At 38.8% G+C, this 25,889-nt stretch overlaps 1 protein-coding gene across 2 annotated transcripts in view; it reads right to left on the bottom strand.

The window, feature by feature from the left end:
- Window positions 1-1,726: 1,726 nt before the first annotated feature.
- Window positions 1,727-25,889, bottom strand: part of LOC128657018 (gastrula zinc finger protein XlCGF26.1-like) — a 76,423-nt gene continuing 52,260 nt past the window's right edge. The window contains exons 1-2 of one of the 2 annotated variants that reach the window (XM_053711242.1): window positions 4,459-4,505; window positions 1,727-3,655 (exon numbers count right to left, since the gene is read on the bottom strand). In XM_053711242.1, coding sequence (XP_053567217.1) covers window positions 1,794-3,569 — 1,776 coding nt within the window. In that variant the 5' untranslated portion in view covers window positions 3,570-3,655; window positions 4,459-4,505 and the 3' untranslated portion in view covers window positions 1,727-1,793. Of the gene's footprint in view, window positions 3,656-4,458; window positions 4,510-25,889 lie in introns of those variants that run through there. The other variant, XM_053711243.1, reaches the window with a different exon arrangement.

The following is a 25,889-nucleotide window of genomic DNA, read 5'->3' as shown; positions in this document are numbered from 1 at the left end:
AGAAACTGCAGCATTGATAAAAAAAAATCACAGGAGGTGAAACTATGTCAGTATTCTCCTGTTTGAACAAACAGAAGGTGAATTAATAGCCACAAAACAGCATTAGGTTGGTCTTATTGCATTAACAATTCTAAACATGAGCTGGAGAAGGCACTTCAACTTGTTTCCAAGCAAACCTAATAATGATTTAAAGGTATTCAGTGATAGATTTAGGGACAAAATCCAACTGCTCCATTATAGCATATGACAAAACACTGCAATAAACACTATAACCCCATTAAAAAGCTCTTGAGGAAAGGAAATTACTAGCCCCCTCCAAACTAGCTTTTTAAATAAAGTCACAAGTACAATGCATGCTTAACCCAACTGCAAAACAAAGCAGGATAACTTAACATAACATCCGAAGGCAGAAAATACTCATGAGAAAGAAATAACGAGCATGAAAAAAACTAACAGCTAAAAGGACATTTAGCATGCCAAAACCCAACATGCTAAGAACTTTAGTGCGCTAACCCGAGGTGCATAAACCAGCTTACACGTGAAAGAAATATAGAAAGACTAAAGGGATGTGCACCCACCCGACAAGCGTTAAGTCGATGTGCACAACTGCGACACGCATAAACCTAAATGTTGAGGCGCAAAATTCAAACTAAACACGCTAAAAAAGTGGATGTACTCAAAACGGCAAGGGAATAGTGTAAATAATTATGTCCCAGGGTCATATATCAAATATATACAAATTTAACCATAACATAGCTATAAAGTGTCTAAAATGTATATTAACTAATATTAATACTTACCAACAGACACTCGTCCATCATCAAGTAAGCAGCAGACAGCCAAATCAGTACTGAAATCAGCAAAGGTTATTAAATAGTAGTATATTGCAGATCCACAAAGGAAAGCAAAATACAAGCCCCTGCCACCAAAAAAATTCCCATGTGGTGAAAAAAGAATCATAAACCATACATCCCCATATTCATCCCTCTGACAAGCACTGTAATCTGAGGGGAAACCGGACCTCAATATAGACTGAAAACCCCTTTTTCTGAAGAATCAAATGCACATCTTCATTCTTAAACCACCTCCATCAGAGGTAAAGACCAAGGTATATGTGAGGTTGGAGGGTCTTTATAGAGCTCTTGGGGTTTGGGAATCTTTGCCTACCCCTAGTGGTAGAGGAGAGTAATTCCCATGAGTAATGGATCATGGACTTTCACTACCTGCATGAGAGAGATGCATTCTCTCCTGTATGAATTTTCTGATGGCCAATAAGATGCAATTTCCGACAAAAACATTTCCCACATTCAGAACATGCAAATGCTTCCTTTCCTGTATGAATTTTCTGATGTCTAATAAGAGTTGATTTCTCAATAAAAGACTTCTCACATTCAGAACATGAAAATGCTTTCTCTCCTGTATGAATTTTCTGATGGCCACTAAGATGTGATTTCAGAGTAAAACATTTCCCACATTCAGAACATGAAAATGCTTTCTCTCCTGAATGAATTTTCTGATGTCTTGTAAGAGCTGATTTTTCAATATAACACTTCTTACATTCAGAACATGAAAATGCTTTCTCTCCTGTATGAGTTTTCTGATGGCCAATAAGATGTGATTTCAGAGTAAAACATTTCCCACATTCAGAACATGAAAATGCTTTCTCTCCTGTATGAATTTTCTGATGCCTAATAAGATATGATTTCTGACTAAAACATTTCCCACATTGTATAAATTCTCTGATGTTTAATAAGAGTTGATTTGTCAGTAAAACACTTCTCACATTCAGAACATTAAAATGCTTTCTCTCCTGAATGAATTTTCTGATGTCTCGTAAGAGCTGATTTTTCAATAAAACACTTCTCACATTCAGAACATGAAAATGCTTTCTCTCCTGTATGAGTTTTCTGATGGCCAATAAGATGTGATTTCAGAGTAAAACATTTTCCACATTCAGAACATGAAAATGCTTTCTCTCCTGTATGAATTTTCTGATGCCTAATAAGATATGATTTCTGACTAAAACATTTCCCACATTGAAAACATGAAAATGCTTTCTCTCCTGTATGAATTTTCTGATGGTTAATGAGAGTTGATTTATAAGTAAAACACTTCCCACATTCAGAACATGAAAATGGTTTTTCTCCTGTATGAATTTTCTGATGGCCACTAAGATGTGATTTCAGAGTAAAACATTTCCCACATTCAGAACATGAAAATGCTTTCTCTCCTGAATGAATTTTCTGATGTCTCGTAAGAGCTGATTTTTCAATAAAACACTTCTCACATTCAGAACATGAAAATGCTTTCTCTCCTGTATGAATTTTCTGATGGCCAATAAGATGTGATTTCCGATTAAAACATTTCCCACATTCAAGACATGAAAAATCTTTCTCTCCTGTATGAATTCTCTGATGGTTAATAAGAGTTGATTTGTCAGTAAAACACTTCTCACATTCAGAACATGAAAATGCTTTCTCTCCTGAATGAATTTTCTGATGTCTCGTAAGAGCTGATTTTTCAATAAAACACTTCTCACATTCAGAACATGAAAAGGCTTTCTCTCCTGTATGAGTTTTCTGATGGCCAATAAGATGTGATTTCAGAGTAAAACATTTCCCACATTCAGAACATGAAAATGCTTTCTCTCCTGTATGAATTTTCTGATGCCTAATAAGATATGATTTCTGACTAAAACATTTCCCACATTGAAAACATGAAAATGCTTTCTCTCCTGTATGAATTTTCTGATGGTTAATAAGAGTTGATTTGTAAGTAAAACACTTCCCACATTCAGAACATGAAAATGGTTTTTCTCCTGTATGAATTTTCTGATGCTTCATAAGAGTTGATTTCTGAGCAAAACATTTCCCACATTCAGAACATAAAAATGCTTTCTCTCCTGTATGAATTTTCTGATGTATAATAAGATGTGATTTCAGACTAAAACATTTCCCACATTGAAAACATGAAAATGCTTTCTCTCCTGTATGAATTTTCTGATGGTCAATGACAGTTGATTTGTAAGTAAAACATTTCCCACATTCAGAACATGAAAATGCTTTCTCTCCTGTATGAATTTTCTGATGTGTAATAAGAGTTGCTTTTTCAGTAAAACATTTCCCACATTCAGAACATGAAAATGCTTTCTCTCCTGTATGAATTTTCTGATGTCTAATAAGATGTGATTTCTGACTAAAACATTTCCCACATTGAAAACATGAAAATGCTTTCTCTCCTGTATGAATTTTCTGATGTCTAATAAGATGTGATTTCTTACTAAAACATGTCCCACATTGAAAACATGAAAATGCTTTCTCTCCTGTATGAAGTTTCTGATGGTCAATGAGAGTTGATTTGTCAGTAAAACACTTCCCACATTCAGAACATGAAAGTGCTTTCTCTCCTGTATGAATTTTCTGATTTCTAATAAAATTTGATTTCACAGTAAACCACTTCTCACATTCAAAACAAGAAAATGCTTTCTCTCCTGTTCGAATTTTCTGATGTCTTAAAACATTTGCTTTTTTGGTAAAACATTTCCCATATTCAGAACATACATTTTCCATATTTCTTCTTTGATTTTGAAGATTGAAACAAGTATCTGTATTTTCACCATGGCTAGGACTAGGATTACTGCAGTTTGTAAATTCATCTGTTGAAAAGAAATACAATGGGATTGATGTTAGTTAGTTATTTATGACATAATTATATTGTGAGGACATTTCAACTGTTATGAATGAGTGTCTATCACAAGATTAAGGAACAGGCTATAACCCCCTACACCTTTCCCTAGCTTCATGCTAATTGCTTAAGGGTAGTTTAATAGACATTTAAGAATATTTTTTATTTATTTTATAGAAAACATTATATAAATCATGTAACAAATATTATATTTTCAGAAGATCTTAGATCCAAATATTGCACAGATGTAACAAAACACTAAACGCTATATAGCAATTAAGAAATAAAATACCTTTCTTTTGTAAACCTGCCAATAGCTTAGTTTTACTAAATGTGGTTACAATATAATCTGTTTTGTTTTCTTTATTTAAAACCTTTAAAGTTTCTTTTATAACATATCTTTCTCTATTTTTATATCTAGTGACATAGAATTATCTTAAATTAGAAAAGATATGATTTATTTTATCTATCCCAAACTCAAAATATGTTTATCATGTTTATAAAATAGATTTATAGACAAAGTATCTGTTTAATATTACAGAAAATATTTGACATCTTAAAATTTGGTAAAGAGACAGTTTACCCAAAAACATTCTCTTCTTTAATTTGTTCCCAGTAACCCATTTTACCTGGAGTATATTAAATTGTTTACAAATAGATCCTTAGCCTTTATATTGGCATTTAAAATAGCCGATTTAGCCTATAGTATACCTAACTATACTGACATTTTTAAGTTACTATGTAAACACAGCCAGCAGAAGAAAGAACACTCACAGTGGGAGGTGGAAGAGATAAAGCTCTAAAATTTCCATTTTCAATTGTTCTCTATAAGTATTGAACAGAGACAGAGATAAGAAAGGGAAGAAATTAAGTGATAAGATAATAAGCTTTGATTTGTCAGCAAGCCAAACCTATGCAAATCTAGCTATTTATTTTGCAAAAATAAGAATAAGCAATTTCTCATAACTTTTATATGCTGCATCTGGTATAACAAGTCATAGGGAACACATTCAAGCAAAAACAATTTTACAGTGAACTGTTGCTTTAACATAAGTCAATATTGTTTTTAAAAAGTATGACAATTTAGACCAAAATTGAAAACTATTTGAACAATACCACATATAGGCCCAGAGTAAAAGTGGAGCACTAATAATAGCACGGGGTGCAAAATCAGAACACAAATGAATACAAGTCCACAGTAAAACAGATTTACCAGAGAAGGATTTAGCGCAGCCGACATATCTTTAGCATGGTCTATAATTCTAATGGAGATTGTGACCATGATAAATATTGCTCATATTACAAGTTTAAAGTTATAAAATAGAACTAGAAAAATAAGTGCAACCTAAGACATGAAGTAAAGTTTAAGGGTTAAAATATTTAAAAAAAAACCCACATATATATATATATATATATATATATATATATATATATATATATATATATATATAAATAAAAACATTTTAAATAATACATTTTAATATTGAAAAAATGTTTTAAAAGGGATAAGATATATTTGACAATGACTGAAAGGGCTCAAATGTGTGTGTGTGTGTATATATATATATATATATATATATATATATATATATACACATACATATATATATATACATACATACACACAGAAGCACACTCACAAGAACAAACAACCGACTCAATACCATTGTTAGCCTGTTCTATGGCGATTTACCACCTGGGTGCAGCTTCTTTTAACCCAGTAATGCTTTTCAGAGTAGAACTTTCCTGTAGTATATTAGTCTGATCCCGCCTATTACGGTCAGTCCAGCACCAAAATATCAGGCAATTCTTCTCTGAACAAGGAACACAGCAATCCCAGATGATCATTTCGACCTTCAATGGGCCTCGTCAGTGAGGTGTAGCCATATTCCTCTAAGCACACTGAGCAAAGAGTCCACGTCTGGTTTCCCCTTTTTCCAAAAGTGAGACTGTCATGGATATCGGGCTGCAAGGGCTAAACCCCTACCCCCCTACAACCTCACCCCTGTTGTTTCTCAGTGGTTTGGGCTCCCCAGACCAACCACAATCTCTGGAAGCTTTTTGTTGGCTTGTTTTTGTGTTCCAAACTTGTTAAGAGAAGAGCTGGTCTACGACTGGGAAAACCCTCCTAGGCTAGCCGGGCTCCAGGAACTCCCGGTCAGCTGCCTCACAAAGGATAGAATAGTATATGTGTGTAGATATAGTAGAGCGCTGGAATAGGGAGATACCAAACACCTCACAAAAAGAAAAGATAATTCTGTCTTTTCAAATGAATATATAAAAAAGGGGTGGGAGTGAGGGCGCTGAAAGCTTAAGGAATCTACTGCTAGTGGTTTATGTAGTAATTGTTAATATCTTGACTATCATGGGTGAGTTAAGTGCAAAATGTGCTATTTAATATTAAAATTGATTAAAGTATATATAAATGCTGTGCAAAAAATTCTCATAAATTCTCATAAAGTGCAAAAAGTGTAAATACTAGTAATCCACAAACTAAAATACGGCTAGATTTAGAGTTTTGTCGGTAACGACCCGCGTAGCTACCGCTGGCTTTTTTTCCCCGCACCTATTAAATACTGCTGGTATTTAGAGTTCACAGAAGGGCTGCGTTAGGCTCCAAAAAGGGAGCGTAGAGCATATTTACCGCCACTGCAACTCTCAATACCAGCGGTGCTTACGGACGCGGCCAGCTTCAAAAACGTGCTCGTGCACGATTCCCCCATAGGAAACAATGGGGCATTTTGAGCTGAAAAAAAAACCTAACACCTGCAAAAAAGCAGCGTTCAGCTCCTAACGCAGTCCCATTGTTTCCTATGGGAAAACAGTTTCTAAGTCTGCACCTAACACTCTAACATGTACCCCGAGTCTAAACACCCCTAACCTTACACTTATTAACCCCTAATCTGCCGCCCCCGCTATCGCTGACCCCTGCATTACACTTTTAACCCCTAATCTGCCGCTCCGTACACCGCCGCAACCTACATTATATCTATGTACCCCTAATCTGCTGCCCCTAACACCGCCGACCCCTATATTATATTTATTGACCCCTAATCTGCCCCCCACAACGTCGCCGCCGCCTACCTACAATAATTAACACCTAATCTGCCGACCGGACCTCACCGCTACTATAATAAATGTATTAACCCCTAATCCGCCTCCCTCCCGCCTCACTAACCCTATAATAAATAGTATTAACCCCTAATCTGCCCTCCCTAACATCACCGACACCTAACTTCAAGTATTAACCCCTAATCTGCCGACCGGACCTCCCCGCTACTCTATTAAATTTATTAACCCCTAAAGCTAAGTCTAAACCTAACACTAACACCCCCCTAAGTTAAATATAATTTTTATCTAACTAAATAAACTCTTATTAAATAAATTATTCCTATTTAAAGCTAAATACTTACCTGTAAAATAAACCCTAATATAGCTACAATATAAATAATAATTATATTGTAGCTATTTTAGGATTAATATTTATTTTACAGGCAACTTTGTAATTATTTTAACCAGGTACAATAGCTATTAAATAGTTAATAACTATTTAATAGCTACCTAGTTAAAAAAATTACAAAATTACCTGTAAAATAAATCCTAACCTAAGTTACAATTAAACCTAACACTACACTATCAATAAATAAATTAAATAAAATACCTACAATTATCTACAATTAAATAAACTAACTAAAGTACAAAAAATAAAAAAAGAACTAAGTTACAAAAAATAAAAAAATAATTTACAAACATTAGAAATATATTACAACAATTTTAAGCTAATTACACCTACTCTAAGCCCCCTAATAAAATAACAAAGCCCCCAAAATAAAAAAATGCCCTACCCTATTCTAAAATACAAATAGAAAAGCTCTTTTACCTTACCAGCCCTTAAAAGGGCCTTTTGCGGGGCATGCCCCAAAGAAAACAGCTCTTTTGCCTGTAAAAAAAAACATACAATACCCCCCTCAACATTACAACCCACCACCCACATACCCCTAATCTAACCCAAACCCCCCTTAAATAAACCTAACACTAAGCCCCTGAAGATCATCCTACCTTATCTTCACCACGCCGGGTATCACTGATCGGTCCAGGCTCCGAAGTCTTCATCCAAGCCCAAGCGGGGGCTGAAGACGTCCATCATCGGGCTGAAGTCTTGATCCAAGCGGCGGCTGAAGAGGTTCATCATCGGGTAGAAGTCTTCATCCTATGCGGACAGAAGAGGAGATCCGGACCGGTAGACATCTTCATCCAAGCGGCATCTTCTATCTTCTTCCATCCGACGACGAGCGGCTCCATCTTCAAGACCTCCGGCACGGATCCATCCTCTTCTTCCGACGTCCTAACACAGAATGAAGGTTCCTTTAAGGGACGTCATCCAAGATGGCGTCCCTCGAATTCCGATTGGCTGATAGAATCCTATCGGAATTAAGGTAGGAAAATTCTGATTGGCTGATGGAATCAGCCAATCAGATTCAAGTTCAATCCGATTGGCTCATCCAATCAGCCAATCGGATTGAACTTGAATCTGATTGGCTGATTCCATCAGCCAATCAGAATTTTCCTACCTTAATTCCGATTGGCTGATAGAATCCTATCAGCCAATCGGAATTCGAGGGACGCCATCTTGGATGACGTCCCTTAAAGGAACCTTCATTCTGTGTTAGGACGTCGGAAGAAGAGGATGGATCCGCGCCGGAGGTCTTGAAGATGGAGCCGCTCGTTGTCGGATGAAAGAATATAGAAGATGCTGCTTGGATGAAGATGTCTACCGGTCCGGATCTCCTCTTCTGCCCGCATAGGATGAAGACTTCTGCCCGATGATGGACCTCTTCAGCCGCCGCTTGGATCAAGACTTCAGCCCAATGATTGTGGGTGGTGGGTTGTAATGTTGGGGGTGTATTGTATGTTTTTTTTTACAGGCAAAAGAGCCGTTTTCTTTGGGGCATGCCCCGCAAAAGGCCCTTTTAAGGGCTGGTAAGGTAAAAGAGCTTTTCTATTTGTATTTTAGAATAGGGTAGGGCATTTTTTTATTTTTGGGGGGCTTTGTTATTTTATTAGGGGGCTTAGAGTAGGTGTAATTAGCTTAAAATTGTTGTAATATTTTTATAATGTTTGTAAATATTGTTTTATTTTTTGTAACAGTTCTTTTTTTATTTTTTGTAACTTTGTTCTTTTTTTATTTTTTGTACTTTAGTTAGTGTATTTATTTGTATGTAATTAATTTATTGATAGTGTAGTGTTAGGTTTATTTGTAGATAATTGTAGGTAATTTATTTAATTAATTTATTGATAGTGTAGTGTTAGGTTTAATTGTAACTTAGGTTAGGATTTATTTTACAGGTAATTTTGTAATTATTTTAACTAGGTAGCTATTAAATAGTTATGAACTATTTAATAGCTATTGTACCTGGTTAAAATAATTACAAAGTTGCCTGTAAAATAAATATTAATCCTAAAATAGCTACAATATAATTATTATTTATATTGTAGCTATATTAGGGTTTATTTTACAGGTAAGTATTTAGCTTTAAATAGGATTAATTAATTTAATAAGAGTTAATTTATTTTGTTAGATAAAAATTATATTTAACTTAGGGGGGTGTTAGTGTTAGGGTTAGACTTAGCTTTAGGGGTTAATAAATTTAATAGAGTAGCGGCGAGGTCCGGTCGGCAGATTAGGGGTTAATACTTGAAGTTAGGTGTCGGTGATGTTAGGGAGGGCAGATTAGGGGTTAATACTATTTATTATAGGGTTATTGAGGCGGGAGTGAGGCGGATTAGGGGTTAATAACTTTATTATGGTAGCGGTGAGGTCCGGTCGGAAGATTAGGGGTTAATTATTGTAGGTAGGTGGTGGCGACGTTGTGGGGGGCAGATTAGGGGTTAATAAATATAATATAGGGGTCGGCGGTGTTAGGGGCAGCAGATTAGGGGTACATAGGGATAATGTAGGTTGCGGCGGTGGGCAGATTAGGGGTTAAAAAAATTTAATAGAGTGGCGGCGATGTGGGGGGACCTCGGTTTAGGGGTGCATAGGTAGTTTATGGGTGTTAGTGTACTTTAGAGCACAGTAGTTAAGAGCTTTATGAACCGGCGTTAGCCCAGAAAGCTCTTAACTCCTGGCTTTTTTCTGCGGCTGGAGTTTTGTCGTTAGATTTCTAACGCTCACTTCAGCCAAGACTCTAAATACCGGCGTTAGAAAGATCCCATTGAAAAGATAGGATACGCAATTGGCGTAAGGGGATCTGAGGTATGGAAAAGTCGCGGCTGGAAAGTGAGCGTTAGACCCTTACCTACAAGACTCTAAATACCAGCGGTAGCCCAAAACCAGCGTTAGGAGCCTCTAACGCTGGTTTTGACGGCTAAAGCAGAACTCTAAATCTAGGTGATAGTGTTTGTATATGAAAAATTAATAGATGCTAAAGATAAATCTTATAAAAATATGTGATGAGTAAAATAACTGTGATAAACCTTATAAATTAATAAATCCAATCTTATAAATTAATAAATCCAATTTATTGTATCCTAATACCAGCTAAAAACATGATGTGAAATAGGTTAAAATAATTACAAACTATAATACTTATGGGGACGTCTCCCCAAACAATGATAACATTTTACCAGGATCACCCTGAAAACGCCACCCCAAGGTACTGGGATTCTGTGGCTGCTATGGAGGTGCCGGTCGGTCTGGAGGGGCGGGAATATTGCGGGATTGTCCAGGGTCTTATCAAGAAGAGCTGTGTGTATAAAAGTAGTGTATGTTTTACAATAAAGAGAGTTCCTGTTTCACCTGAATGCTAGTATGTCTAGTTATTTGGGTGGGCTCCTGCTAAAATCACTTTCCTGGGCTACATAGCAGCCTGTTCCAGGCAGAGGAAGGACCCTCTGGCAGAGTTACCTAGTCTGGGTAGCCGGAGTCTGCCACAGGGTGGGACCCTTAGTACTGGTACTGTCGGGCATCAGGGGTGGCTACAGACTGTGGTCACTTGCCAGCTACATAGCTGCAGTTGGCAGGGACAAAACAGGACCCGTTTGGCGGAGCTACCCAGTCGGGGTATCCATTACAGAGACTTAATACACAAAGAGAGAAGCCCACACAAGGGGCAACCAGAAATGGACTCCTTGCTCAGTGGGCTTAGAGGAATATGGCGCTGGGCTGACTGTAATAGACTGATATACTACAGGAAAGTTCTACTCTGTTAAAAGCATTACTGGGCTAAAAAGCTGCAATCTGGTGGTAAATCGCCATAGAACAGGCTAACAATGGTATTGAGTCAGTTGTTCATTACTGTGAGTGCACTTCTCTCTGTATGTATGTATGTATGTATGTATGTATGTATATATATATATATATACATACTGTATATATATATATATATATATATATATATGTGTGTGCATATATGTCTATATAAATGTCTATTTGTGTTTACATATGAAAATATATATGTGCACAGATATATAATATAAATATAACACGGAATGGACTTCAATCTCAAACTGGACTGAGTACACATCCTACATTACTGTAAAACTCACAGCTCTGAATACTAATATACAGCTGTACTTCTCCCAGCAACCTAGGCAGTTAACCCCTTAACCAGCTTGAGTCCAAATGCCATAGGAAAAATGTCAAAACAAAATAACCAACACAACATGCAGAATATTTGGCACTCTCTTGCAGGCACACAGCATGATAAAAAGGAAAAATGGAAGAGCTAGTTGCATTTGGCCAAATGGCTTAAGCCCAGGACCATGTCAATGAGTCACTACCTACAGCTACACAATGCAGCGTTCAATCAAACAAACTGAGAACCACACAAGGGTGCCCCGGCCTTATGTCATTTCCTTTGGGTGTTGTGTTGATTATTTTGTGTTGTCATTTTGTTTCTTTATGCATTTATTTTTTCTTTATTAACTGAAAAACCTCTACAAAATTGTCAATATTGGCAGATTTAGCTTCCATCCATCTACTCTTTGTTTTATGACTGCATTACCCACAACTCATATATTAATATGTTTGCATGTGTATAGGTTGATATGCAGGTTTTGTCTCTGTAGTAACTTATACCTTTAACGGCCTCTTAGATAGAAACATTTTTGTGGGTGTTAACAATTGCAGCTGAACAACGAATAGCAACCAATGGGAAAATACACAGGTCTTTATAAGGATGTTTTTTATTTTAACTCACTAGCTATGAATACGGCTCCGGCCTAAACATGTTAGCTTTAATCATCATCCTTTACTTTGTCTTGCTCATGTGAAGGTTCCTTTGTGTTTTACACATTGTTGGAATAAAAATTACGTTTTACATACAGCTCCCCGGATTTGCTACTTTGTTTCCTTATTATTAATTGTTCGCAAAAATGTTAAGAGTGGCAGTGCCTTGTGAACAAGATTGATAACATCTCCCAAATGCATTAAAAGGACAAGAAACCAAAAATTTTTCTTTCATACTTTAGACAGATCATGCAATTCTAAGCAACTTTCCAATTCACATATATTATCTATTTGCTTTGTTCTCTTTGTATCAATTGTTGAAAATCATACCTAGGTAGGCCGAGGAGCAGCAATACACTACTAGGAGCTAGCTGCCGATTGGTGGCTGTACATATATGCCTCTTGTCATTGGCTCACCCGATATGTGCAGCTAGCTCCCAGTAGTGCATTGCTGCTCCTTCAACAAAGATACGAAGAAAATTAACATTTGATAGTAGAAGCAAATTGGAAAATTGTTTAACTTTTTAAAGCTGTTTTGACGTTCTATTCCGTCATAATTAGACTGGGCTTTAAAGCCGTTATGACGGAATAGAACGTCATAGCTAACGGCTGTCCAGAAGCCTTCTGTGCTTCTAGGATTTAATCGCGGTCTGGAAGGCATTCCTAGGATTGTAGGGACGCCCCCCAGATGCGATCCAATAATTGAAATCTCGCGATCGTATGCACAATCGCGTAGTTTCAATTTGTTTACATCGGAACAGTTGTTCCGATGTAGACACTTTAACCCTGTCACGAAAGGGTTAAACATGTATTTTTTTATTTTTTTTTAAAAGAGCTTTATTTAGAAGATTTGTATAATAACATGTCATGGTCAACCAATAATAACAGATACATTAGATTCTTTAAACAGGTTTCCCTTCTCTCTGAAAGGTAGGGGTAGAAGAGGTAGGGTCCCTTGTTAAAGTGATGGTAAACTCTCCCCTTTTTAAAATCAGATCTGGAATGTAAGCGCTATTTTAGAAGGAGTTTTATTCATCATGTGCAATGAAGATGCGCTATAACTTAGTTATTAATATAGATATGAAATTCAAATACCCCACGTTACACCACCCACTTCAAAAGTCAATTTTCCTGTCAGCTAAATGATTGAATTACTCTCCAATCAATGCTCTAGCTACAACAAAAGTGCCATATGGGGAGAGCGCTGATTGGACAAAAATTCAATCTGTTAGCTCACAGAAAATTTTACTTTTGAAGTGGGCGGAGGAGCATGCAGTATTTGAATTTCATATCTATATATTATACTGCATCTTCATTACAGCTAATGAATTAAACTCCATCTAAAATAGCGCTTACATTCCAGATCTGATTTTAAGAAGGGGAGAGTTTACCATCACTTTAAGTTCGTAAGGGACACCTAGGTCCTGTTGTCAAAATTTTGGGGAAAAGCTAAAGTTTTCAGCAGTATGACAGTTAACAGTTTTTTCATAACTTTACCCCAGGTCAGCAATTCCTTATTATAAACATACATATGTGGCAACAAGGTATAGGGGTAAAGGAAGGGGAGGATGAGAAGAAAAAAAAAGGGGGAGGGATAGGGTGGGGGTTATTAAGTACCTGGGTATGATACCCGTAGATTTATTTATTACATGTTTAGTGTACTTGAGCTTCAGTATGTGTGTGTATGCTGTTAAGTGTTTGCGGCTGGGGGCCACATTGCCAGCATAAGTTTGTGGATCTCAGATTTCCAGTCTGCAGGTAGTGGTGTCTTTCCAGGTGTAATGTATTGATTACTTGTTGTTTCCATTGGTCTAGTGTGGGTACTGTGGGAGACTTCCACTTTTGGGGGATGAGGGCTGTTGTGCTGTTGAGGCAGATATAGAGGAGTGTGCGATCATCTGCTGCGCTGACTTACTTAGGTAGTGAGTGGAAGAACAAGATTTTTGGGTCTACTGGTAAATGGATTGAGAATGTATCACTAATATATTTAATGATCTCTTGCCAGTATGGACCAATGTTGTCGCATCCCCACCAGATATGTAGGAGGTCAGCTTCCTCACCACATCCCCTCCAGCACCTCCCATTTGTTTTTTTAAATATGTGCTTTATCCTGGTGGGAGTCAAGTACCACCTCAATAGGCGTTTATAATTCATTTTTTGTATGTTTGTAGAGACTGAGGAAGTTTTAGGAGCCTGAAAGATTTTACCCCAGTCATTTGTAGCTATTGGTGTGCTCAGGTCTGAGTTCCATCTGTGTGTGTACGAGGGGAGGGTATCTTGGGGTAGGGTTAACTTGTATAATAGTGAGAGCATGTGTCTCGTTGGGGTTTCAGATAAACAAAGGTTTTCAAAGGGAGCAGTTCATCTGAGTATTTAGCCTTTCTGTTAGTGTGTTTGTATATAGTGTGAGATTTGTGCGTATGAGTACCAGGAGGAGAAGGTATCGGCGTCTATTTCCTCTAGTTTGACCTGCAGGTATTAGTGTGCCATTTCTTATGATAGATCATATTGCAACATGTTTGATGTGGTTTATAACTGAGTTGGATGGGTTGTATTTGGGTATTGGGATGTCTGTGTTTCCTTTGAAAGGTGTCAGAGGGGATGGATTTGAGGATATGTGTGAGGTAGTGTTGATTAGCTTGTCCCATTGAGTGAATAGTTCACTAAGGAGTGGATATTTTTTATGTCTAGGGATCTTTTCTGTGTGGGTAACTACATCAGTGAGCCTACGCTCTTGAATTGCAGGATATCTGCATCTAGTTGGATCCACTGTTTTTAATCGGAGTTAGAGCACCACTCTGGTATAACTTGAAAGAGAGCAGCAAGTCTGTATTGGGTTAAGTTCAGTACTTTTAGACCTGCTTTATCCCTTGGGAGATACAATGTTTTTTTTTAAGAATCGTGGTTTGATTTTTTCCATATTAACATCTCTATTTTAGCTTGTAGGTGTTGTAGATCGTTGTGTGGTAGTGGTATGGGTGCTGTTTGAAAAAGGTACAGGATGCGAGATAGGATGTTCATTTTTAATATGTGTATTCTACCAAGCCATGAGGATTTGTTATTCCACCCGATAGATCTTTTATAAGTTCTTCCTGTATATGTGTGTAGTTGGCACGGATCATTTCTTGGGGGTTTGCCGTTAGGAAATGCCCAGGTATTTGAGCTTGTCTGGTTGGATTTTAAGGGGGCAAGAAGAGGAGATGTTTGCCATGATATTGTGTGGTATTGTAATGTTGAGAAGTTCTGATTTTGTGAGGTTGAGGTGGAAGTTGGAGTGTATGCCATATTCCTCGAATTCTTTAAGCAGTGCAGGGAGGGACGCGTCAAGATCAGTCAACGTAAGGAGAATATGCGTGGCATATAACGCTGATTTATATTCTGTGCTCTGGATGAGAATGCCCTTGATATGATGGTTATTTCGTATTTTGTGGGCTAAGGAGTGGGGACAGGGGACATCCCTATCTGGTACCGTTTTGAATTTGAAAAGGGCTAGAAAGAATGTTGTTTGCCTTAACTCTGGCAGTAGGGTTAGAGTATAAGGAGAGAATTTGATTCATGAATTTAGTTCCCAGATTCATGTTTGCCAGGGTGGCACCAAGAAATTCCCAATCCATCCTGTCAAAAGCTTTTCTTTCATGTAATTAGCAAGAGTCCATGAGCTAGTGACGTATGGGATATACACCACAATTCAGTTTTACAAACTTTGCCTCCCATGGAGGTGGTGAAGTAAGTTTGTGCTAGATTTCTACGTTGATATGCGCTTCACAGCAGGCTGAAGCCCGGTTTTCCTCTCAGAGTGCAGTGAATGTCAGAGGGATGTGAAGGGAGTATTGCCTATTTGAATACAATGGTCTTCCTCTAGGGGATCTATTTCATAGGTTCTCTGTTATCGGTCGTAGAGATTTCTTCTCCTGCCTCCCTTTTCAGATCGTTGATATACTCTTATATACCATTACCTCTACTGATTCTCGTTTCAGTACTGGTTTGGCTATCTACTATATGTAGATGAGTGTCTTGGGGTAAGTAAATCTTATTTCTATTTGTGACACTCAAAGCTATGGTTGGGCACTTTATATGTAAAGTTCTAAATATATGTCTTAAACTTATATTTGCCTTGATTCAGGATAATCAGTATTCCTTCTTTCAGACTGTCAGTTTAATTTTTTGGGGAAATGCATATGAAATATTTTTTCTTACCTTTTAAATTCAAATTGACTTTTTTCCTTGCGGGCTGTTATGGCTCGCGGGGGCAAAAAATGCTTCAATTTATTGCGTCATTTTTGGCGCAAACTTTTTTGACGCAAAATTTCGTCATTTCCGGCGCCATAGTTGACGCCGGAAGTTTTCACGTGGTTGCATAATTTTTGGCGCATGTGTGTTAGACGTTTTCTTGCGCCAAAAAATGTGGGCGTCATTTTTGGCGCCAAAAAAGTGGGCGTCATTTTTGGCGCCAAAAAAAAAAGTGGGCGTCATTCTTGGCGCCAGTTTTTTCATTATTTCAGTCTCAATTTTTTGTTGCTTCTGGTTGCTAGAGGCTTGTTTGTTTTGCATTTTTTCCCATTCCTGAAACTGTCATTTAAGGAATTTGATAATTTTGCTTTATAATGTTGTTTTTTCTATTACATATTGCAAGATGTCACAACCTGACCCTGGATCAGAATCTACTTCTGGAAAGACGCTGCCTGATGCTGGTTCTACCAAAGCTAAGTGCATTTGCTGTAAACTTTTGGTAACTGTTCCTCCGGCTGTAGTTTGTGTTAGTTGTCATGATAAACTTTCTAACGCAGATAATGTCTCCATTAGTAATAATCCATTACCTGTTGTTTTTCCTTCAACATCTAATGTTCAGGATGTTCCTGTTAATGTAAGAGAATTTGTTTCTAATTCTATTAGGAAGGCTCTGTCTGTTATTCCTCCTTCCAGTAAACGTAAAAGGTCTTTTAAAACTTCTCATATTTCAGATGAATTTTTAAATGACCGCCATCATTCTGATTTATCTATTTCTGATGAGGATCTCTCTGGTTCAGAAGATTCTGCCTCAGATATTGACACTGATAAATCTTCATATTTATTTAAGATGGAGTTTATTCGTTCTTTACTTAAAGAAGTGTTGATTGCATTAGATATGGAGGAGTCTAGTCCTCTTGATATTAAAACTAATAAGCGTTTAAATTCAGTTTTTAAACCTCATGTAGTTATTCCAGAAGTTTTTCCAGAAGTAATTTCTAGGGAATGGAATAGTCTGGGTACTTTATTTACTCCTTCACCAAGGTTTAAGAAATTGTACCCTTTGCCATCTGACAGATTAGAGTTTTGGGAGAAAATCCCCAAAGTTGATGGGGCTCTCTCTACTCTTGCTAAACGTACTACTATTCCTACGGCAGATAGTACTTCGTTTAAAGATCCTTTAGATAGGAAGCTTGAATCCTTTTTAAGGAAGGCTTATTTATGTTCAGGTAATCTTCTTAGGCCTGCTATTTCTTTGGCTGATGTTGCTGCAGCTTCCACTTTTTGGTTGGAGGCTTTAGCGCAACAAGTGTCAGACCATAATGCTTATAGCATTGTTAAACTTCTTCAACATGCTAATAACTTTGTTTGTGATGCCATTTTTGATATCATTAGAGTTGATGTCAGGTATATGTCTTTAGCTATTTTAGCTAGAAGAGCTTTATGGCTTAAATCTTGGAATGCAGATATGACTTCTAAGTCAACATTGCTTTCTCTTTCTTTCCAAGGTAATAAATTATTTGGTTCTCAGTTAGACTCAATAATTTCAAATGTTACTGGGGGGAAGGGAGCCTTTTTGCCTCAGGATAAAAAAATCTAAAGGTAAATATAGGGCTGCTAATCGTTTTCGTTCCTTTCGTCAGAATAAGGAACAAAAGCCTGACCCTTCCTCTAAAGCAGTGATTTCCAAACTGTGTGTCGGGACACATTAGTGTGTCGGCAGCAGTGTCTAGGTGTGTCCCTGCTTCAGCACAAAAATTTTTTAATTTAAAATTATTTTTACATTTTTTTTTGGTTTCAGACTTTCCGCCTGCCTTGGTTGACACGTGATTGATACCTAGTGGGTACTGAAACTATTCCCATTGGTAGCACATTGGCTCCTGACTGCACGTGTTGTCTCCTCAATCAGCTTGTGACTGCATGTGTAGTCAGTGAGTGGGACAGCAGTGTGTTTTCAGCATGGGCAGTAGTCAGTCGGACTCGCACAGCTCTGAGGGCAGCAGCTTAAACTCTGAGCTGAAGTCAGAAGTCAAAGTGTTGGATTTTTTTGCAGCTAGCTCCCAGTAATGCATTGCTGCTCCTGTTCTTGATATATGGATAGGAAGTGGAAGCTTACAAATGCTTGATGATGAAATGCGAGTGTCTTTATCTAATATTCCACCAAATATTCAGAAAATGTGTTCATCCCATCAACCTCATACATCCCATTAAAATAGTAAGTAGCTATTGGTAATATTAAACTTTTTTTTAATTCTTGCATACATACATACATACTGTTACTTGTAAATACATTTAGTTATTATATCATTTATGTATGTGTCTGTATGTGTCTGTATCTCTTAAAACAAGTTAGTTTAACCTCCTGTTTGCTAGTACAACTGAATTACTGTGTCACGGAATTATGTAGGTTTAAAAAGTGTGTCACCAACATGAAAAGTTTGGAAAGCTCTGCTCTAAAGGATCAGTTTCCATTTGGAAAACTTCTCCAGTCTGGAATAAATCCAAGCCTTTTCGAAAGTCAAAACCAGCCCCTAAATCCGCATGAAGGTGCGGCCCTCATTCCAGCACAGCTGGTAGGGGGCAGGTTACGATTTTTCAAAGATGTTTGGATCAATTCGATTCACAGTCTTTGGATTCAGAACATTGTTTCACAAGGGTACAGAATAGGTTTCAAGGTAAGGCCGCCTGTGAGAAGATTTCTTCTCTCACGCATTCCAGTAAACCCAGTAAAGGCTCAGGCGTTTCTAAAATGTGTTTCAGACCTAGAGTCAGCTGGGGTAATTATACCAGTTCCAGTTCTGGAACAGGGTCTGGGGTTTTACTCAAATCTATTCATTGTACCAAAGAAGGAGAATTCCTTCAGACCAGTTCTGGATCTAAAAATATTGAATCGTTATGTAAGAATACCAACATTCAAAATGGTGACTATAAGGACTATTCTGCCTTTTGTTCAGCAAGGGCATTATATGTCTACAATAGACTTACAGGATGCATATCTTCATATTCCAATTCATCCAGATCACTTTCAGTTCCTGAGATTCTCTTTTCTAGACAAGCATTACCAGTTTGTTGCTCTTCCGTTTGGCCTAGCAACAGCTCCAAGGATCTTTTCAAAGGTTCTCGGTGCCCTTCTCTCTGTAATCAGAGAACAGGTTATTGCGGTATTTCCTTATTTGGACGATATCTTGGTACTTGCTCAGTCTTTACATTCTGCAGAATCTCATACGAATCAACTTGTGTTGTTTCTTCAAAGACATAGTTGGAGGATCAATTTACCAAAGAGTTCCTTGATTCCTCAGACAAAGGTAACCTTTTTGGGTTTCAAAATAGATTCAGTGTCCATGACGTTGTCTCTAACAGAAAAGAGACGTCTGAAATTAGTTTCAGCTTGTTGAAACCTTCAGTCTCAATCGTTCCCTTCAGTAGCTTTGTGCATGGAAATTCTAGGTCTCATGACTGCTGCATCGGACGCGATCCCTTTTGCTTGTTTTCACATGAGACCTCTTCAGCTGTGTATGCTGAACCAATGGTGCAGGGATTATACAAAGATATCACAATTAATATCCTTAAATCCCAATGTTCGATCTTCTCTGACTTGGTGGTTGGATCACCATCGTTTAATTCTAGGGGCTTCTTTTGTTCGTCCAACCTGGACTGTGATCTCAACAGATGCGAGTCTTTCAGGTTGGGGAGCTGTATGGGGATCTCTGACAGCGCAGGGGGTTTGGGAATCTCAGGAGGCGAGATTACCAATCAACAATTTTCAGAGCTCTTCAGTTCTGGACTCTTCTGAAGAGAGAATAGTTTATTTGTTTTCAGACAAACAATGTCACAACCGTGGCGTATGTCAATCATCAAGGAGGGACTCACAGTCCTCAGGCTATGAAAGAAGTATCTCGGATACTTGTATGGGCGGAATCCAGCTCTTGTCTAATTTCTGCGGTTCACATCCCAGGTATAGACAATTGGGAAGCGGATTATCTCAGTCGCCAGACGCTACATCCGGGCAACTGGTCTCTTCACTCAGAGGTATTTCTTCAGATTGTTCAAATCTGGGGACTTCCAGAAATAGATCTGATGGCCTCTCATCTAAACAAGAAACTTCCCAGGTATCTGTCCAGATCCAGGGATCCTCAGGCGGAAGCAGTGGACGCGTTGTCGCTTCCTTGGAATTATCAACCTGCTTATATCTTTCCGCCTCTAGTTCTTCTTCCAAAAGTGATTTCCAAAATCCTAATGGAGCGTTCGTTTGTACTGCTGGTGGCTCCAGCATGGCCTCACAGGTTTTGGTATGCAGATCTCGTTCGGATGGCCAGTTGCCAACCTTGGACACTTCCGTTAAGGCCAGACCGTCTATCTCAAGGCCCATTTTTCCATCAGGATCTCAAATCATTAAATTTGAAGGTATGGAGATTGAACGCTTGATTCTTAGTCATAGAGGTTTCTCTGACTCAGTGATTAATACTATGTTGCAGGCTCGTAAATCTGTATCTAGGAAGATTTATTACCGAGTCTGGAAGACTTACATTTCTTGGTGTTTTTCTCATAAATTCTCTTGGCATTCTTTTAGAATTCCTAGAATTTTAGTTTCTTCAGGATGGTTTGGATAAGGGTTTGTCTGCAAGTTCCTTGAAAGGTCAAATCTCTGCTCTTTCTGTTCTTTTTCACAGAAAGATTGCTAAACTTCCTGATATTCATTGTTTTGTACAGGCTTTGGTTCGTATCAAGCCTGTCATTAAGTCAATCTCTCCTCCTTGGAGTCTTAATTTGGTTCTGAGGGCTTTACAGGCTCCTCCGTTTGAACCTATGCATTCTCTGGATATTAAATTACTTTCTTAGAAAGTTTTGTTCCTTTTGGCCATCTCTTCTGCTAGAAGAGTTTCTGAATTATCTGCTCTTTCTTGTGAATCTCCTTTTCTGATTTTTCATCTGGATAAGGCGGTGTTGCGGACTTCATTTAAATTTTTACCTAAAGTTGTGAATTCTAACAACATTAGTAGAGAAATTGTTGTTCCTTCATTGTGTCCTAATCCTAAGAATTCTCTGGAAAGATCTTTACATTCTTTGGATGTGGTTAGAGCTTTGAAATATTATGTTGAAGCTACTAAAGGTTTCAGAAAGACTTCTAGTCTATTTGTTATCTTTTCTGGGTCCAGGAAAGGTCAGAAGGCTTCTGCCATTTCTTTGGCATCTTGGTTAAAGTCTTTGATTCATCATGCTTATGTGGAGTCGGGTAAGTCCCTGCCTCAAAGGATTACGGCTCATTCTACTAGGTCAGTTTCTACTTCCTGGGCTTTTAGAAATGAAGCTTCTGTTGATCAGATTTGCAAAGCAGCAACTTGGTCTTCTTTGCATACTTTTACTAAATTCTACCATTTTGATGTTTTCTCTTCTTCTGAAGCAGTTTTTGGTAGAAAAGTACTTCAGGCAGCTGTTTCAGTTTGATTTTTCTGCTTATTATTTCATTTTTTTGATTTGGGTTGTGGATCTTTTTCAGCGGAATTGGCTGTCTTTATTTTATCCCTCCCTCTCTAGTGACTCTTGCGTGGAAGTTCCACATCTTGGGTATCTGCTATCCCATACGTCACTAGCTCATGGACTCTTGCTAATTACATGAAAGAAAACATAATTTATGTAAGAACTTACCTGATAAATTCATTTCTTTCATATTAGCAAGAGTCCATGAGGCCCACCCTTTTTGTGGTGGTTATGATTTTTTTGTATAAAGCACAATTATTCCAATTCCTTATTTTTGATGCTTTCGCTCCTTTCTTATCACCCCATTTCTTGGCTATTCGTTAAACTGAATTGTGGGTGTGGTGAGGGGTGTATTTATAGGCATTTTGAGGTTTGGGAAACTTTGCCCCTCCTGGTAGGAATGTATATCCCATACGTCACTAGCTCATGGACTCTTGCTAATATGAAAGAAATGAATTTATCAGGTAAGTTCTTACATAAATTATGTTTTTTGGCATCGGTGGAGATGAGTGCCATTGTAATGTTGTTGATGCGAGCATGAGAGATTAATTATATAATTTTGAGAGTGTTGTCCCTAGTTTCCCTACCCGGTATGAAACCAACTTGGTCTGTTGAGTTAATGTGTTTTAGTAGTGGATTGAGCCTATTGGCAAGTATTTTAGCGAATATTTTTATATCAGTCTAAATAAATAACAAAATAACAGCACTACTAATAGATAAATAAACAGAATTATATCCTGAATTGTCAAGAGGGGCGGGTGCAAGAGTAAGGTATCGCCCTACATACCAACAAATCCACAATAATAAAAAATACTCAGCACAGCTAAATGAATCAAAAAATTAAAATATTTAATTTTAGCAAGAATATCGATTACTAAAAAACAGAATTTATGCTTACCTGATAAATTACTTTCTCTTGCGGTGTATCCAGTCCACGGATTCATCCTTTACTTGTGGGATATTCTAATTCCCTACAGGAAGTGGCAAAGAGAGCACACAGCAGAGCTGTCCATATAGCTCCCCATCTAGCTCCACCCCCCAGTCATTCGACCAAAGGTTAGGAAGAAAAAGGAGAAACCATAGGGTGCAGTGGTGACTGTAGTTTAAATAAAACATTTTACCTGACTTAAATGCCAGGGCAGGCCGTGGACTGGATACACCGCAAGAGAAAGTAATTTATCAGGTAAGCATAAATTCTGTTTTCTCTTGCAAGGTGTATCCAGTCCACGGATTCATCCTTTACTTGTGGGATACCAATACCAAAGCTTTAGGACACGGATGAAGGGAGGGAACAAGACAGGTACCTTAAACGGAAGGCACCACTGCTTGCAAAACCTCCCAAAAATAGCCTCCGAAGAAGCAAAAGTATCGAATTTGTAAAATTTGGAAAAAGTATGCAGCGAAGACCAAGTTGCTGCCTTACAAATCTGTTCAACAGAAGCCTCATTTTTGAAAGCCCATGTGGAAGCCACTGCTCTCGTAGAATGAGCAGTAATTGTTTCAGGAGGCTGCTGGCCAGCAGTCTCATAGGCCAAACGGATGATGCTTTTCAGCCAAAGGGAAAGAGAGGTAGCCGTCGCTTTCTGACCTCTCCTCTTACCAGAATAGATAACAAACAAGGAGGATGTTTGTCTGAAATCCTTAGTTGCTTGTAAGTAGAACTTTAAAGCACGAACTACATCAAGATTGTGTAACAGACGTTCCTTCTTCGAAGAAGGATTAGGACACAGAGAAGGAACAACTATTTCCTGGTTAATATTCTTGTTAGACACAACTTTAGGAAGAAAACCAGGCTTGGTACGTAAAACTACCTTATCTGCGTGGAACACCAGGTAAGGTGAATCACACTGCAAGGCAGATAACTCTGAAACTCTTCGAGCAGAAGAGATAGCTACCAGAAACAAAACTTTCCAAGATAACAACTTAATGTCTATGGAATGTAAAGGTTCAAACGGAACCCCTTGAAGAACTGAAAGAACTAGGTTTAGACTCCATGGCGGAGCCACAGGTTTATAGACAGGCTTAATTCTGACTAAAGCCTGAGCAAACGTTTGAACGTCTGGTACCTCTGCCAGACGCTTGTGTAAAAGAATAGACAGAGCAGATATCTGTCCCTTTAAGGAACTAGCTGACAATCCTTTCTCCAATCCATCTTGGAGAAAAGACAATATCCTGGGAATCCTAATCTTACTCCATGAGTAACCCTCGGATTCCCACCAACAAAGATATTTTCGCCATATCTTATGGTAGATTTTCCTGGTGACAGGCTTCCTAGCCTGAATCAGGGTATCTATAACTGACTCAGAGAAACCACGCTTTGATAGAATTAAGCGTTCAATCTCCAAGCAGTCAGACGTAGAGAAACTAGATTTGGATGCTTGAACGGACCTTGTATTAGTAGGTCCTGCCTCATTGGCAGTGTCCATGGTGGAACAGATGACATGTCCACTAGGTCTGCATATCAAGTCCTGCGTGGCCACGCAGGTGCTATCAGAATCACCGAAGCCTTCTCCTGCTTGATTCTGGCGACCAGATGAGGGTGAAGGGGAAACGGTGGAAAAACATAAGCCAGATTGAAGGACCAAGGCGCTGCTAGAGCATCTATCAGTACCGCCTTGGGGTCCCGAGACCTGGACCCGTAGAGAGGAAGTTTGGTGTTCTGACGGGACGCCATCAGATCCAACTCTGGAGTGCCCCATAGCTGAGTTAGCTGGGCAAACACCTCCGGGTGGAGTTCCCACTCCCCCGGGTGAAAAGTCTGACGACTTGGGAAATCCGCTTCCCAGTTGTCTACTCCTGGGATGTGAATTGCGGAGAGCTGGCAGGAGTGATCCTCCGCCCACTTTATTATTTTGGTTACTTCTGTTATCGCTAGGGAACTCTTTGTTCCCCCCTGATGATTGACGTAAGCCACAGTCGTGATGTTGTCCGACTGAAATCTGATGAATTTGGCTGCAGCTAGTTGAGGCCATGCCTGAAGAGCGTTGAATATCGCCCTCAGTTCCAGAATGTTTATCGGGAGGAGCTTTTCCTCCCGAGACCATAAGTCCTGAGCTTTCAGGGAGTCCCAGACCGCCCCCCCCAGCCTAACAGACTGGCGTCGGTCGTTACAATGATCCACTCTGGTCTGCGGAAACATATTCCCTGAGACAGGTGATCCTGAGACAACCACCAGAGAAGAGAATCTCTGGTCTCCTGGTCCAACTGAATTTGAGGAGACAAATCTGCATAATCCCCATTCCACTGTTTGAGCATGCATAGTTGCAGTGGTCTGAGGTTTATCCGAGCAAAAGGGACTATGTCCATTGCCGCTACCATTAATCCGATTGTCTCCATGCACTGAGCCACAGATGGCCGGGAAATGGAATGAAGAACTCGGCAAGTAGTTAAGAGCTTTAATTTTCTGACCTCCGTCAGAAATATTTTCATTTCTACTGAGTCTATGAGAGTCCCTAGGAAGGGAACCCTTGTGAGAGGAGAAAGGGAACTCTTTTTGATGTTCACCTTCCATCCGTGAGACCTCAGAAAGGCCAATACAATCTCCGTGTGAGACTTGGCTCTTTGGAAGGACGGCGCCTGAATTAAGAGGTCGTCTAGGTAAGGCGCCACTGCTATGCCCCGCGGTCTTAGAACCGCCAGGAGGGACCCTAGCACCTTTGTGAAAATTCTGGGAGCAGTGGCTAAGCCGAAAGGAAGAGCCACAAACTGATAATGCTTGTCCAGAAAGGTGAACCTGAGAAACTGGTGATGATCTATGTGGATAGGAATGTGTAGGTATGCATCCTTTAAATCCACAGTAGTCATATATTGACCTTCCTGGATCATTGGTAAGATTGTCCGAATGGTCTCCATTTTGAATGAAGGGACTCTTTTTTTGAATGAAGGGAATTTTTAGATTCAGGATGGGTCTGAAAGTTCCCTCTTTTTTGGGAACCACAAACAGGTTTGAGTAAAAACCCAGCCCTTGTTCCATGATTGGAACCAGGTGGATCACTCCCATTGTATGTAGATCTTCTACACAGCGTAAAAACGCTTCTTTCTTTGTCTGATCTGTAGACAGACGAGAAATGTGGACCTTCCCCTTTGGAGGAGAACCCTTGAATTCTAGAAGATATCCCTGGGATACAATATCTAACGCCCAAGGATCGTGTACATCTCTTGCCCAGGCCTGAGCGAAGAGAGAGTCTGCCCCCTACTAGATCCGGTCCCGGATCGGGGGCTACCCCTTCATGCTGTCTTGTTGGCAGCTGCAGGCTTTTTGGCCTGTTTA

Source organism: Bombina bombina, chromosome 4, assembly GCF_027579735.1.
Source record: "Bombina bombina isolate aBomBom1 chromosome 4, aBomBom1.pri, whole genome shotgun sequence".
Lineage (NCBI taxonomy): Eukaryota > Metazoa > Chordata > Amphibia > Anura > Bombinatoridae > Bombina > Bombina bombina.
This window is presented reverse-complemented; position numbering and strand designations above follow the sequence as displayed.